Here is a 16,684-nt window from a genome sequence, read left to right as displayed (position 1 = left end):
GGCTGCAAAGAACCCTGCTCATCTCACCGTCAATGAGGACTAGAAAAGCTTTTAAGTGCAAAGTTAAAATCTTGACTGGGACTAACCCAGCGCCCATATCCGAGCTGGACTTTCATTGTGGTCAGCCTGAAACACTGACTTTGCCCTAGACTTCCAAGTTTGCAGCTCATAGAATACTGCTAAGAGCGAAAAGCAGTGATTTACAAATTTGTTACAACTTTTCCAAACTTTCTGGAGTGAAAGGTAGTGACTCATCCTTGGATCATCACCCTCTGCCTGGGACGACTCCTGGTGGCCCCCTGCCCTGGGCAGCGCACCCAAACCAACGGACCACGCACGCAACCTGGGCTTCATCCTGGACTCCTCCCTCTCGATGACCAGACAAGTCAACGCCGTCTCATCATCATGCTTCAACATCCTACGCATGCTCCGAAAGATCTTCCAATGGATCCCCACCGAAACCAGGAAGACGGTCACCCAGGCACTCGTCACCAGCCGACTGGACTACGGTAACACCCTCTACACCGGAACCACGGCCAAACTACAGAAAAGACTCCAACGCATTCAGAACGCCTCCGCACGCCTCATCCTTGACATCCCCCGTCACAGCCACATCTCCGGACACCTGAGAGACTTGCACTGGCTCCCCGTCAGCAAGAGAATCACGTTCCGTCTCCTCACCCACGCACACAAGGCCCTCACCGACCTGGGCCCCAGGTACCTCAACAACCGCCTGACCTTCTACACTCCCACCCGCCAGCTACGATCGACCAGCCACGCCCTCGCCGCCGTGCCACGCATTAGAAAAGCCACCATGGGAGGAAGACCCTTTTCCTACCTGGCAGCCAAGACTTGGAACTCTCTCCCCATCCACCTCCGCCTGACCCAAGACCACCTATCCTTCAGGAAGCAACTCAAGACCTGGCTGTTCGAGCAGTAGCGGTCCCCCTCCCCCAGCGCCTTGAGACCCTCCGGGTGAGTAGCGCGCTATACAAATTTCTTGATTGATTGATTGATTGACCTATGGAAACTTTGGAAAAATCATAACTCTGGTTCCCTTCATCTGATTTTTTTGTCATTTTGGTGTATATTGAAGATAAAAAAATACTCTACTTTTATAAATCGCTGAAGATGCACATTTTTAAAGAACACTACTTCTCAATGCAGTGACAGTCAAATGTCGCTCTTAGACACCAGATACGCCTTCAATGACACACGGGCAATGGCTTCGCCCTGTACAGCGCTGTGTACATAACTGTCAAAACCGTGCATTTATGTATGCTATTTTTAAAACACTACGCTAACTGCACAGCAAGAAAGTGCTGCAGTGCTATGCAAAAGCAGGGGTTCACACAAAGAAAGGGGTACAAGATGGGGTCAGGCAGAGATAAAACGTCAAGGGCACGAGAGGACACCTTTTGGGAACTCAAGAAGAGGTACATTGGAGGTGGGCTACATTAACTCGGATAAGGGGTTAGGATTTTCTCGTCAGGCGAAAACCGTTGGTCAGGCAGTGTCCCCAAATGAACTCTACTCAAACTAAACCGCTTTTAAATGGACGTGACATCTGTGGTGTCTGATGCTCAAACGGACATGCGATACCAAACTCTTGTCTGTCTGTGCTTCCAATGTATCAAAGTGAAGACAGGCGATGTTTAAAGGACGACTATGAATCAGCCCCCTCAATTTCAAGAGAGAGGCGACGAGGAAACGGCACATGCTTGACTTTGTGGTATTTTCAGGCACTGCATCTGGATAGCGGTGCCTGCCATTCATTGTGGAAGAAACACGAGTCCCGTTTTTTCTTTAAAATGTTCGAGCACTGTACAACAATGATACCCATGCCTGATGTCACTAGAAGCTATGTTTAGTCGTACAGCGCCTTAAAGCGATTTGGTTCTTAGCGCGCTCTTCTCGTTCATTCACTGACTCGCTCTGTGCTCTGACATCATAGACAGTGCTTGCGCTCTGGTAAATAGTCCTAGTTAACTTGCAAAGGTGGATCCCTCGGAGAGCGCGGATCCAGTCCGGGTTTTGGGGGGCTCTGCTCGGCTGCGTGGACAGGAGTGTGTGTGTGTGTGGCAGACACAAACAGAGCTACAAACAGCAGGAGCACAGGGAGCGGGCCACACTTGTTTACATTCTGCAGGAGGCGGATCCCGCGGGCGGGGAGGGCCTGTGCCGGGCGGCGGATGGGCAGGGGAGGCCGTGGCCGCACCGGGTGATCGCTGCACTCTCCAAGGGGGCCACACGGCTGCTACAGCCGCCTCAAGCCACGAGCGAGCCGGGCAACCGTGCAGCATGCAGGCGCGGCGCCTGGCCAAGCGATCCCTGCTGGGCAGCCGGGTGCAGGGCCTGGCCGCGGCGGCCGGGGGTCTCCCCAGGCCTGGCTGCAAGGAAGCGGGCTCCGCGGCTACCCAGCTCCGGCTCCTGCTGGAAGAGGACGCCCGGTCGGTGATGCACAGGCGCCGGGAGCACGAGTTGGAGGAGCCGGGGCATGAGGCGCCGGAGGAGGACCTGTGCACGCAGAGCCCGGGCACGCTGCACATGGACGGCCAGGGGCTGCTGAAGGCTGGCCGCAAGGTTGGTGCTTTTCAACTATACATGTGCCACAGAGGTGCCCGGCATGTCCGCTGCCCCCTGCTTCGGGGTGGGTGCAGAGCACATGGCGCAGGGGGTCCCCTGCTGCCCCTGGCCTGGGCACTGAGGCAGCCCCGGGCCGACGGGGGCCACGCGCGCAGTGTGTGTTTTCTTTCTGGGGCATGGGTGGGAAGGGCCCGGTGCGGCATGGAGGCACGGGAGGTGTGTCCTCGCTGTGTACAGCCGCTCACTGGCTGAGCGCCGGCACGGATTGGAGTTGCTCGCCGGCTGCTGTCAGATCAGATGCTCCCTGTCACGGGGCTCTGTTTCGTGTCATGTTGTTGTGTGCCTTTTTTGTGCAGTTTTTGACTTCGGGGCTGTTATCTGACAGAAGCCTTTTATATGCCACGTGCATCGAGGTCATGAGTACGTCCTCTCGGGCAGTACGAGTCTATGTTCTATCAGACTAGCACCTGCATGTTGTGTACGGCAATGACGTACGCTCTCCCTAGCACCACGTGCACAGCAGTGAGGATGTATATTTTTTCGTGCAGCACGGGGCGAGCATCAGCTGTGGTGTATGCTTTCTGGCAGCATATGGACGCGCACCTGAGATGTATATTATCGTTGACATTTTGCACTGACGTGTATGTTCCATCGTGCACATCCGCTGTGGATGTATGCTCTGGATAGTGTCATGTGGTTTGTGCCCGTGTTGTTTTTATAGCCTTCTGATGTGTGCACCAACGCAGCTCATTTTGAGTTCCTGACTGCAAGGGGCTGTATTCTCTTTGAGGCAGCCTGGAATGTACATCAGTAATGTTTGTCCTTTATGGCTCCTGACTGTGCGCGTCAGTGATGCACATTATGTTGGACGTCGTGGGCTCTGCATTGTGAATGCGTGTTCCGTCTGGCTGCTTTGTTGTGCATTAGAGATGTATATTTCCCCAGCCTCCCGAGGGTGGATATGTCATCTCTGGCAGCGTGACCTTTGACGTGTGTGCTCAGTGGACGCCTGAGACTTGGCAGATAGGGAATTGAAGACCTACGCTCTCCGGCAGAGCGGGCTTGCACCGGAGATGCATCCCCTATCACAACATGCGGCGCGCGCTATTTTATTTGCATTGTCTCCGGCACCTCCGGCACGTTTCTTCTGTTACAGTGGCCGTGCGGTGAATTCTCTCTCCGTCAGGTCCCAACTCCTTGCGAGATGATCGGGGTGGTGGTCGGGAGATGACGTCACTCTTGACTTAGGCACTGCCCGAATACTGTTGTGCTCTACAAGTAGCGGCGCGTCTGCTCTTTTTAACCATGCCGTGCCTGGGGCAGACTGCAGCTCCGTGTCAGTGGGTTTCTTTGTCTCGCCGTGCCCAGGGACCAGGAGCAAGGTTAGCAATCCCCTGACACCGCAGCAGGGATGCGTCCATTGTTTTACGGCGTGGCCATGTTACAGCACCCCGTATGAATCCCAGAGCCTACACTAGGGGTGGGGGGCGAGAAGCATCTTTCGGCTGGTGTCACCCAAAGCTCTTTGTCTAGCTGAGCTAGGACTCATCTAGAACGAGGTGTGTAAAGGTGCAACGCTCAGATGTGAGAGGAGGTGCTGTAGATAGTAGGGTGCATTATTTTCCCTGCAGCACATGAGTGTGCAGTGCACACATAGCTTATATCCCATCTGGCAGCGCACGGTATAAACAAATATTCCCTGTAACACTGGACCTGCCTTCGCTGCTTCCTGAAAAGGTGTGTCGGTCCACGTTTAGCTAATTTGTTGTTCTTTTGCATACTTAATGGTTTTGGGGCAGATATGCGTACATATTTACTGGTCACAAAAACTGTGCTTTGGTGACTTTAGGGATTTGCGACATTTAAATGTTTTTTTGGAATGTAACTTAGTAACATGTTTTCGAACAGCTAAATAGATTTAGGAAACCATACGAAATCGGTATTTGAAACTGAAAGGCGTGATTAGGGTGTTCCCTCCAAATATCGATTCCTTATGTTATGTAATAATGTTTTGCAATGGAAATCTGACCTCAAAACATTAATATTTTACAGACTACTGAAAGGAAGCAGCAATCCATTTACAAAGGAAAATAGGGGCCCGATGGGACACTTCCCTTTGTGAAGGGTCAAAAACATGTTTTAAGGAGTAGTCAGTAGTCAATGCATCACTGGTTACTTTTAAAAACGTTTTCTGAATTTTTAAAAATGTGCAGCCCATTTTCTTTAAGCGAAAAAAAGTGCTGCATTTAAGTGGAAAACAATGCTTTATTGCTCAAATATATGGTGGTCTGCTGACCCCAGCAGGCCTCCATCCCTGTGGAGGTAGTGAATCGTAGTGGATCGCAATATGCAACCTACTTCATTAATACACACGAGTTAGTTAAAATTCTGACCCACTACGAATAAACTTTTTAATAACTGACCTATTAGTACATAGGTAGCAGTGCTTTAAATGGGCCGGTACTCTCCGGTACTGAGTACCGTCACTTTTTTATTTTGAGAGGGAGAGTACCGGCATATCTCAAGAAAAACGTAATAGTTTTAATTGGAGAGTACCAGAACTTCTCAGAAACAAGCAGGTACTCGGGTACAGAGTACCTGCACTTCTATTTTTCCATTTAAAGCACTGGTCTGCAGTAAATAGTACACGTGGCCCTATGAGACACCCCTCCCTCAACCACCCCCCTTCCACCTCCCAGAATGAGCATCCCTCCGAGCCATTTCTGTTGCACATGAAATGTGTACTCAGACAGCCTCACTTCGGCTGTGAATGGTCCCTGGAGGTCTGGGATTTGCATGGATGCTGTGTATTAGCTTTGAAGTGTGTGGTGTGCAGTCTCCGGCAGCTTTAGCCAGGCAGCAGCAGCGGACAGTGGCATCCACGTGCAGACCCTTTTGCAGCACAGCGCTGTGTCTTTATCGCGCTGTCGGGTATGGGTTCGCGCTGTATTAGTTCCTTAACTGGACATGAATGTTTTTTTCAAGCGAAGCTCAGTTTGTTACACGGTGTAAATGCCTCGTCTCCGCTTTCCTCGCTGACTGCCGCTGTTCGTGACCCCACCCCTTTCTTCTCTTCCCTGCTATTGGGTAATTTTGTTGCCTTAAGTACTTCGAAGAAGCATCCGTGTATCGTTTAAAGATACAAAATACTTTGATAATAGTAATATTGATATTTATTTTGTTTTGTTTTAACACGTATTGTTAAGCATTAAAAGTATATTGTGCCACTGCCTTGATCCCTCTGCGAGGCCTTGTCCTGGTCAATAAGTAAACTGAAGCCAAATGAGTCCGCGGTGGGCGGGGCCGAGTGCCTCACTGTTTTATCATACGAATTATCTAGTATAAAATGTTCTATCTCCATTACCCAGAAATGATAACCACACACGTTCTGCAGATTCCCTAATAGATTTATGCAAGAGTGAAGCACATTTTGTCATGAGTCACGACATAAACATAAGGAGCGATGAATGGTTAAGGTATGGCTTGCATTTTCTTAAGGGGCAAAATTAAATGGGCAGCATTGAAGAGGCAGTGGAAGATTTTTAGATGCCATCCATCACTAACAATTATTGAGAATTAAACAACAATCTTTGTTTTCCTTTCAGAAGACCAAAGGGACACTTATCGTGGTTCTAATCTCTTGGATAGCAAGAGTGGAAAATAAATACACATATCTCACACTCTCTGGCAGTAAGGTAGTGCTGGTCAGTTATTATGGGCTCACACACAGCGGTGTTATCGCTTAAATTACAGATACTTTCAGACAGTTATGGGATTACACTAATTTTACAGATTAGTGTTTAAAACAGATTGTTCTCATTCAACTATCTGCTTTAGTTGTCCCAGTACACCAGTTAATTAGTATATAAATAAGTGCGCATTTAGCTATCAAATTTATGATGTTCATTTAGAAAAAATACAAACCAGTTTCTATAAACACATATTCATCTTTTTAATGGAAACAAAGTAGCACACTTTTTGTGTCCTGAAATAACGCTGTCCATTTTTAGTAAATACCTCAATTACTTACCTGGCAATTGCGTTACTCCGAGTCCTATTCCCTTGCTTCATTTATTTACAGTTTGAGGCCAGGGCAGGCTTTAGAGCGGTGCGGCCGCACCGGATGCTGACCTGGATTGGGGGGCACTGACCTCAGGGGGGCACTGTGTTTAGCAATACGTTATGAAACTTGCGATTTAAAAGCACCTGCTGGAAAGTCCCTTGTGCGTCCAGTCTTCAGGAAGCAACTAAAATATCAAGATACCTCCTGTGATTAATGTTCCTGCTGGGGAGAGAGATGGGAGTTTCGTCTAGCGGCAGCTTTGACTCGACATAAGGTAGCATAGAGGGTTAATGTGCCTGCTGCAAAGAACAGAAATATATTTTATGTGGATAGCGGAGTGGGTTAGTAACGTCAGCCTTTACAAGCGCTTTAAAACAAATGACTGTATGTGAAAGGGGGGCTGTGGAGAGATGAGGGGCACATTGCCGGGTGGTAGTAATGGGAATCTGAGGAGGTGGTCATTGGGTGGGTACATCAAAAAAGACTGTCGCACAGGGTGCCACCAACGCTGAAGCCGGCCCTGTTTGAAGCAGTTCTGCCTTAATAGACACCCCACCCGCTTCTCGCACTAGTATAAAATCCTCTCCCTCCAAATGCTCCTCCTTTTTATTAGGCAAGCTCGGCGCAATGTAGACTCAGTTGTCCTGTCAGTAAAGGGGGGACTTGAGGGATTTATGGATTGAAGCGAGGGAGTAGGACTCGAAGTAATGCAATTACGAGGCAAGTTATTGAGGCATTACCCCTCATCCCTCCCTTGCTTAAATTCATTATAAGTTGGGATTTAGCAAAGCAAGAACAGAGACAGACAACTGAGGATGCAATACAAGCCCACACTCTGTGTTTGATAGTAGCATTAATACATGTTAGACAGTACAAGGTCAATGAACTATTCCTTCACAGCACAAAGAATCTTGGAGCCTAACACATCCTCTAGATCAACCATCTGGCAAATCCTGGAATGATTCATGAAAGTGGAAGGAGATGACCAAGTCGCTGTACAGCAAATATCTGAATTGGATCCCCCCTGAAGCTCGGCAATTGAAGAAACCATACAGCGCGTCAATTTACCCTGGACCCCCTGAGGAGGATCCTGATCTCTAACCCCATAAACTAGAGGGATTAGGGTTCTCACCTACCGATTTAGTGAAGCCGTAGAAGGTTTTTGCCCTGTCATTGCATTCCCAAAATTGACAAAGATTCAGAGACTCTGAATGGAGACACCCTTTGCAAATATCAGAAGAGACCTTTTGACATCCAGTACGTGCAATCTCTGTTCCTCTTCCGAGGATGAAACAGGAAAAACTGAGAAGCATCAACTGCTGATCTCTGTGGAAGGCAGAGTTAACCTTAGGCGTAAAGGACGGTAAAACCCTTAACATTATCCTATCCAGGAAAAACTGTACATTTGGGAAATCTACACAAGAGTGCACCTAGCTCACCCAATCTCCTAGCTGTTGTGATAGCAACCAAAAAGTATACCTTTAACGTCAGCAGTCTTAAGTCCACTTGCTCCAGGCGCTCAAAAGGTGGATAGACTTATGCCCCAAGTACAAGCTCTAAATTCCAGACTAGAACTGCCTAGGGAGACCAGGATGAATATTAGAAAGCCTCTTACAGAGATGAAGAACCAAATTCTCTTCATCCTTCAAATTACCCCAGGAACTCCTGAAGCTCCAGGCCCCCCCAGCACAGCACCTGTCCTGAGTGAGTCTGGAGGGGGCCCCCCTCCACGTTCTGTCCACCGGGGGGGGGCCCTTACAGTTTAGTTACGCCACTGGTGTTATTGGCTACCCATAGAACCCTTAAAGAAGCAACGTCCAACCCAATAGATGCTTCATAATTCAGGAACTGAAGAGTGTAGATCAAATCAGCAGTCTCAGGGTCCAACTCCTGCAGAGCGCACCATATTGAAAAGGTGCTCCAATGTTTAGCGTAAGACCTAAAGGTAGATAGCCTTCTGTAAGCCTGTACTGTAAATGCTTGCTCATCAGATAAATCCGTGTGCATCAGATCTCTCTTTTAAAACTCTAAGCCATCAAGTTTAGCTTCTTTAACACCAGGAGGTCCAGGATTGGAAATGACAGAGGAGAAGGAGTCAGAGGGATCTTCCAACCCTCCAAGAGTAAAACAATAAAAGTCAGCAGTAGAGGAAAACAATTTTCTTTGGACCACGACGGGACTACCAATATCACCTGAGCAGACACCCTCCAGAGCCGCACCAGAAAGCAGCAAATCAACATAAATGGAGGAAACACATAGGAGACCATTGGGCCACCTGCAGAAGAGGGAGTCCATCGCTCAAGCCCCCATTTCTTTAGTCCTTGCACAGAACTTTGGGACTTTCGCAGATGTCGCTGTTGCAAAAAGATCCACTACTGGCACCCCCTATTTCTGAACCAACTGGTGGAAAGTCTGAGGATGAAGCGCAAACTATGACAAAGAAGAAATCTATCGACTCAAAGTGTTGTTGTTTCAAGTTGTGGATTCACTGAATGTGAATTTCCTTCAGTGACAACACTGTCCTCTAAACCTATTGAAACAGCGTGTCTGAGATGATATCCAAAGAGTTAGACCTTGTCTAGCTACCCAAAAATTCCTTCTTTATGTTACATGAGATAGAAAGTATTTTTTCTATATTCAGAGATACCAGGCACCAATTCCTGGGGATGAACCTCATGAGTAGGTGGAAATGGAACCTGGCCCAAGGAACCAAAAAGACTGTGGGGGCTAGGTCCTCCTGAACCTGTACCTAAGTGGTACCTTTTTGAGCTACTTGAGAAAGGAGCTATTCAGTGTGAGTTTTGTTTTTAAGAATCTGAGTGTCTTGAAGAGTGAATACTCCCCTGAGTTGTCATAAACCTGGCACCTGTGAAAGATAAATCTTGAGTATGTAGCAACTTTGATTTTTCTCAATTGATGAGGAACCCATGGTCTCTCAATACTGGAAGGACTTTCCCAAGGTGCTGAGACACAAGATCACTTGAATTTCCTTCAGCCAACCAATCGTCGAGATACGGATGCATGTAGATCTCTTTTCTGTGAAGAAGAGCCACCAGAGAAGCCATAATCTTTGTGAAGATCCTTGGTGAGGACTTCAACCCAAAGTTTAGAACTGTGAGCTGGAAATGATGGTCCTCAATGGCATACCTGAGAAATGTCTGGTGGGATTGACTGATCAGGATGTGACAGTAGGCGTCCTACAAATTCACTGATGCCAGAAAATCTCCTCAGCTTATCATGCTTATCATGGTGATAACGGTTTGCAAGGTTACCATGCGAAAATGGATTGTTTTCATGCGAGAATTTACCAATGTTAAATCAAGCACTGGTCTGAAGGAACCTGATGCTTTTAGGACTAGAAAAATAAAACAACAAATTCTCTGGTCCCTCTCCTCCTCCTGAACCAGCACAATTGCCTCCTTTTCTAACAAAACTTGTCCCCCCTCTAAGAGAAATTTTTGTTAGGTGATCCTATGGGATACAAGTCACAACAGTACCTGTATCTGGAGGCTGATGCACAAAGCCAGTTTTGTAACCATTTTGAACCACATCGAGTACCCATCATTAGGACACTGTTCTTTTTGAAGCCTGAGAAATTCTTCCTCCCACCGGATAACTGTGAACCCCATCGTTGTCAAGATTTGTTCTTGTTTTGTTGTACCTATTAGGAGAAAACTTCCTTGGTTGGTATCTTTTCTTTCTGCCAGACCAACTCCTATTATCTCATTTAGGAGAAGACCTTGACGAATAGTTCCATTTCTTTTTATCAGATGGTGAAGACTTTCCTAACCATACTCTCCAGTTGTTCTCCAAACAACATCTTCCCGTCAAACTTGAGCTTCAGCAAAACCAACTCTTCTGCAGGATTAGCTTTCCAATCCTTCTTCCACAGGTTTCTGCATGCAGAAACAATAGCCCCAGCAGCCCTGGCTGTAGTCTGGAACATATAGGATGATATAGCAGCCAGAAATGTGGATTGCTGCTCCATAGTTACCAGCAAGTTTGCACAAACTATGCCCTTCTGAATAGCCTCAGACAGATTGTCAAAGTCGTTGACTAATGACTGCATTACATATGTTGAATATGTGCTAGCCTTTAAAGCTAGACTTTCCCCATTAAAAGCTTCCATTAAGGCAGATTCGACCCCAATATCCGTAGCGTTGAATGGAGTGCAGTCTTCTGGATTAATGGAAGCGCTTCTTCCTTATTAGAGTGCAATAATAACTCTTCACTTGGTTCCATTATGTGCAATTTCTACAGGAATATGGGAATAGATGCTTTATCGAAGTCTTTCCACTCCAAGGAGGCTGAGGTCCTGATTTAGTTCTTGGCGGACATGTCACTCTATCACAACGGTGACGGCTATCCTGCCCGCCAAAATATAAATCCCATAGGAAATAACAGGATTTATATTTTGGCGGACAGAAAATCTGTCACTTTTGTGGTGGAGTAACCCATCCGCCAAGAACTAAATCAGACCCTAATTCTTTAATCCTGCTATGAAAGGGCATCACAATTGAAGAAGGCTTAAAATGCTGTAAAAACAATCCTTTTTTATTTGTTTCCCCCCTGGAAGGATGGAAAGCCCAAATTCTCCTGAACATGTGACAAAACAACCATCATCTCCTCTCATATTTGCCTGAGGAGGTAGAAGGAATCGCTGCATCTGATGGAGAAGAAGAGACTGGAGAAGGAGATCTCACCCTCAGTGCTTTCTTCCTTGGCTTAACTTTAGCCTTAGTGTCTAAATCCTTCTAGACTGCCAGATCAACCATCCTTTCTACTGCAGGAGTCATGACCATTGCAGATTCATCAGCAGGGGGACCCAAACCTCTTGACCTAGGTTTCCGAGCTGGAATCAGACCCGCATTGTCCTTTGATGATGAAAGCATATATGTCCTCATGCATCACAGTTGCCCTCCATCAAAAATCAACACTGACAGTTCAGAAGTAAACAAGCATTATCAAAGCCAATAGGTCTTGCCTATGCAAGAGCTATTAGCTTTGCCAATGTGTTTTAGCCGTGTTGTTCACCAATGTGGCTGCTGTTCATCATGGCTAAAAGTTAGTGGCATAGTGGAGAGTGGTGTGGAGTGTCATAGAGTGGAATGGGGAGACTGGAGTAGAGTTTTGTAGAGTGGAGTGGCAGAGTGTATCATGTATTGGAGTGGCATAGTGTGGAGTCACGTAGAGTGGCATACACTGGAGTGGCATAGAGTAGAGTAGACTGGTGTAAAGTGCATTGGCATTGATTTCAGTGGGGTAGAATGCAATGGCATAGATTAGAGTTGTGCATAGTAGGGTGGAGTGACTCAGTAGAGTGGTGCAGAGTAGAGTGGTGTAGAGTTCAGTGGCGTAGAGCAGTTCAAAGTGGAGTGGTGCAGAGTTGAGTGATGCAGATGGAAATGGCACAGAGTAGACTCTAGTGGCATAGATGCAGATGGCAGTGGCACAGTGTAGAGTCAAGTGGCACAGAGTGCAGAGTAGAGCCCAGTGGTATAGAGTGCAGTGGAGTAGAGTGGTATAGAGGACCATAGAGTGGTGCAGAGTAGAACATAGTGTCATAGAGTGCAGTTGCGTAGAGTTGAGTAGTGTAGAACAGAGTGACATACAATTTAGTGATGGAGAGTGCAGTGTTGCAGAGTAGTGTGTCAGAGTACAGTGATGCTGGGTAGAGAACAGTGACGTAGAGTGCAGTGGTTAAGAGTACAGTGGCATAGAGTGTATTGATGCAGGGTGGAGTAGAGTGCAGTGGTGTAGAGTAGATTGTTTCAGATAGAGTGAAATGGTGTACAGTGGAGTGATGCAGGATAGAGTGCAGTTACGTAGAGTGGCATAGAGTGTAATGGAATAGAGCAAAGTGGTATAGAGTGCAGTGGCATAGAGTGCACTGGTGCAGAATAGATCAAAGTGGCGTACGGTGGACTGGCATAGAGTGCAGGGGCATAGAGTTGAGTGTCACAGAGTAAAGTGCAATGAGTAGAGTGTTTTGGCATAGAGTGCAGTGGCGTAGAGTACAGTGACAGAGTGGAGTTATGTAGAGTAGACTGGTGTGATCACTCAAACCTGAGGGCTCCTGTAACACTATAGTAGCCCCTCCAGGGAAAGGTAGACTGAATAATTAACCATGAGCTACCCTATTTCAAATCCATATATAATTGGATAAATTACTTTCAGATAACCTCAATAAATTCCTCTCAAGCCTGTATGTATCATTCTTTTTTCAAGCTATAATCTCCTTTATTTTATTCCAAGTAAACATCATTTGCATTCTATGTTCCATAAATATCAACAATTTTATAGATCCATATGGAGGAAACAGAAAAACACTCAATGGATGCTGTGATTAGCGTAATTTGGTGTGGCCTAGACTAGAGTGGTGTAGAGTACAGTGGAGAAGGGTGCAGTGGTGTAAAGTACAGTGGCAAAGACTACATTAGCATAGTAGAGTGGTACAGAATAGAGTAGTGGGGCGTAAGATGAAGTGGTGTAGAGTGCAGTGGCATAGAGTGTAGTGCAGAGTAGAGGGGAGTGGCATAAAGTGTAGTATTCATGGTGTGGTAGCACCCTGCCATTACAGACAACACATTTTGAATTGAAATGACCATTACAATTGCACATACATACAGTTTTACTAATAAAACGATTTAGTGCACAGATGAAAATGTGTGGAAATTGCATCACATATTTAAATTATTTGTTTTGATCATATCAAAGTATTTGTTTCCAACACACTTCATAAATAACAAAAAATGTGCTTTGTTTGTGGCTCCATAATACTGATGTATCGTGAAATACTTACACAGTACATTTAAGCGTTGTGTGCTAGAAAACAACTTTTCTACCACCAGTATCCAGCGAGATTGCTACATAAATCCTATCACTTTGAAGTCAGAGAAAGAAAAGTAGACAAGCGCCCTTGGAAGACAGCGCCTGACATTTGGCCCCAGGCTTGGAAAGTACAGCAAATGTGATGAAATAAGAACAAGATTAAAAAGCCTGTAAAAAGAAAGTGAGTTCCTGGAAGAATACAGAAAAAACAGTTTAGGCAACGCGAGGGTACAAACTGAACCTGGAGAGCCTAAAGCAAATAAAGCCAGCAAATGGAAAGCCAGAATGTGAGTTACAAAGCCAATGGTAATCAATGAGCAGAATTAATTTCTTAGTTCAAGTTTCTAAAAGTCCCAAGATGTCTTTAGCAAACCGGACTGCTGTGCTGCGGTGTCTGGTAGGCTGCGACCTAAAAACTACCTCTTGAAATGCCACAAACAAGTTTGAAAATAAGCCAATCCCAAACCACACTGGCCGTCTTCTGACCAATGCAGCATCTATGCATAGGTTACCAATCAACAATTGTGTGTACCATGCCTGAAAAATAATAAAATACTCTGTTTTTGGCCTTCCAGGCCCTTACTTGAACCCCCCAGAAGCCAGTCGCACTGCCCTCTGTAGTTCATCCAGCTTGGAAGATCTTTCACCCAGATGCACAGCCGCAGCCACCCATGAGTCCGCTATACTCTGTCGCAGGCGCTCTTACTGATGCGAACAGCTTCTCTTTGCCTTGCCGTCCTGGCATCCCATAACATAGCCACCCCAGTGCCCGCCTTCTACGCAAGGCGGCACCTCCAGGGTGCCATACTAAATCCTCTTCACTGTACTTCAAATTCTCCATGTCTCCAGACTAATCCGTGAGGCCCCACTACCACACAGCTATAGGGTTGCTCTGTAGACAGAAAAAAGAAAAAAAACAGGAGGAGCTTTGGGAGCGTGATGCTTTGTTTTATAATCGTGCGAGAAACTGATGGGGTGTCTATCAAGGCAGGACTGCCTCACATTGAAATAAATATAAGCAAGGGGGGGGGTGAGGGGGTAATACATATTTTCCCCCAAATACCAATTTATTATTTACTTCAAGTACACCCATTCATTACTGCCTTATATGGATAGATCCTGCCATGCATTCCTGTCTGTCACTATCTCATGCAATGGATGCCCACAGCGTGTCAATAATTATGCCCTTCCTGCTGCGGTCATTGATACACAAAATACGTGCAGCGAGGATGGTCTGCAAAGGTGGCAAATCAACCCCTGTACCTCAAGCACCCTAGTAAGGACCCTGTAAATGGGTTCGTTATCGGAATGATGTAAGATATTGGAAGAATGCGACTGGCACCACTATTTGACGGAATAATAACTGTTTTATTTAAAGTTGGCCAATTCTCTCTTGTTTCTTTCCACAAGATTAGCCCTATTTTCTGTTTCCCCAAAGCCCTTCTTGGGTTTTGCAGTCTCTGGTGGTGTCTTGGTTCCGTCTTGAGGCGGTCTGGTTTTTCCGTCCTCCGATCTCCCGTGTTCCCAAAAGAAAAAAAAAGAAAAATAAAAGTAATCAGGTAAGTGAATAAAGTAGGGGCAAGACAAGGGTTCAAACAGGGGTTAGTAGGGTGGTGTGGACTAGGTAGGGCTGGTGCTGGTGGTGGGTATCACTCTGTGGTTATTGTGCCTTTATTTCCTTTTTACTCCAAGAAAACCCCTTTCTTTTCCTTTTCTTAGGGTTTCTCGGGTGGTGTCCCTGTCCGTGGGTTAAAGCAGTTTAGGTCCCCCTCTCCTTTTCTGTTAAGTCCCCTTCTTTCACGAGGTCTTCCCGTCCTCCCTTTCTTCCCCCCCCCTTCCCTCTTTTCCCTGTCAGCCAGCCTGACAGGGTCTGCCAGGCAGGGTATAGACGTACCTGGGAGGGCCACGTCCCTCCCGGGGCGCGGCCGGCACTTGGGTGGTCTCCCGATTTCTCTTCGTCTGGGCCGGGAGTTGCCCAGTGGTTCCTCCTTCCCTCGAGGCGTCCTGACTTCTGGGTCTCTTCCTCCGTCCCGGGCACTCGGATGGCGGTGCTTCCCCTCGCTGTAACCGACTCTCCGGCCTCGACGGTGTCCTTCTCTTCCTCCGGCCCCCTGGTGATGGCGGTTTCCCCTTCCGTTGTCGGCTCTCCGGTCACGGCGGTCTCTCTCTCTTCTTCCGATGCTCCGATGGCGATCTCCTCACTCCGGCTTCCTCGCGTTCTCGGCTCCTCCTTCTTTTTCCCCGATCTCTCTCGTCCGTCTTCTCTTCTGATGTTTATGACGTCCTCAGCGTCATACGTCATGGCAGGGAGGTTCCCGCTCGTGCCCCCGGGCCATTGTGTTCCTCCCCCGACAGGTGTTTGGGAGCTGTGTTCGGCGGCACTACCGTTACACATCCCCTCCCTTGGATGGGGCTGTTCGAGCCCCCCAGGTCCCGGAAATCGAGACAAATAGTCTGCTTGTCCCATAAGGTCTCCAGGGAGATGGCAAACCTGGAAGGAGAAAGGTTGGAGCTCCATAAACCATCTTAAAATGCGAACGTTGGTGTCCTTATACCTCGAGAGCCAGGTAAGAGGGGCGTGGTCGGTATATAAAAGGAAGGACCTCCCTAGGAGATAATATTGAAGGCTTTCAACAGCCCATTTAATGGCCAGGCACTCATGCTCTATTATGGGATAGTTCTGTTCCCGTGGAAATAGCTTACGACTAATGAAGACCACCGGATGGCTTATCTCATTTTCATCTTTTTGGAACAGTACTGCACCCAGGCCTACATCCGAGGCATCCGTTTGGAGATGGAAGGGACGACTGAATTCAGGGCATTTTAATACGGGTTGCGTGGTTAGACACCGTTGCAAGGTACGGTAGCTATGTGATTGTGGACCGGTTAGACTTGTGATGTTCTTGGGTTGACCCTTCCTCAAGAGGTCAGTGAGGGGGCGGCCACTGTAGAGTAGTGGGGTATGAATCTTCGATAATACCCCACTAGTCCGAGGAAGGATCGGATCTCTTTCTTTGTGGTGGGTGCGCTTATACGTAAAATGACTTCTATTTTACTCATTTGGGGCCTGATATTCCCCTTCCCAATATGATAACCCAGATAGGGAATTTCATGGAAAGCCAGTCGGCTCTTGGAAGGATTGGCGGTCAATCCGGCCGCCGACAGTGCTTTAAAGATCTGTCCTACATGGTTTAAATGGTCTTC

The 16,684-nt window shown here is 47.2% G+C and overlaps 1 protein-coding gene across 1 annotated transcript in view; it reads left to right on the top strand.

Annotated features, from left to right (window-relative positions):
- Window positions 1-2,065: 2,065 nt before the first annotated feature.
- Window positions 2,066-16,684, top strand: part of ZNF704 (zinc finger protein 704) — a 543,928-nt gene continuing 529,309 nt past the window's right edge. The window contains exon 1 of the mRNA XM_069220407.1: window positions 2,066-2,583. Within this exon, the coding sequence (XP_069076508.1) occupies window positions 2,302-2,583 (282 nt within the window). The 5' untranslated portion in view covers window positions 2,066-2,301. The remainder of the gene's footprint in view (window positions 2,584-16,684) is intronic.

The sequence above is a fragment of the Pleurodeles waltl genome, chromosome 2_2 (assembly GCF_031143425.1).
Source record: "Pleurodeles waltl isolate 20211129_DDA chromosome 2_2, aPleWal1.hap1.20221129, whole genome shotgun sequence".
Taxonomy (NCBI): domain Eukaryota; kingdom Metazoa; phylum Chordata; class Amphibia; order Caudata; family Salamandridae; genus Pleurodeles; species Pleurodeles waltl.
The sequence above is the reverse complement of the archived record's forward strand: the minus strand, read 5'-3'. Positions and strand labels throughout refer to the sequence as shown.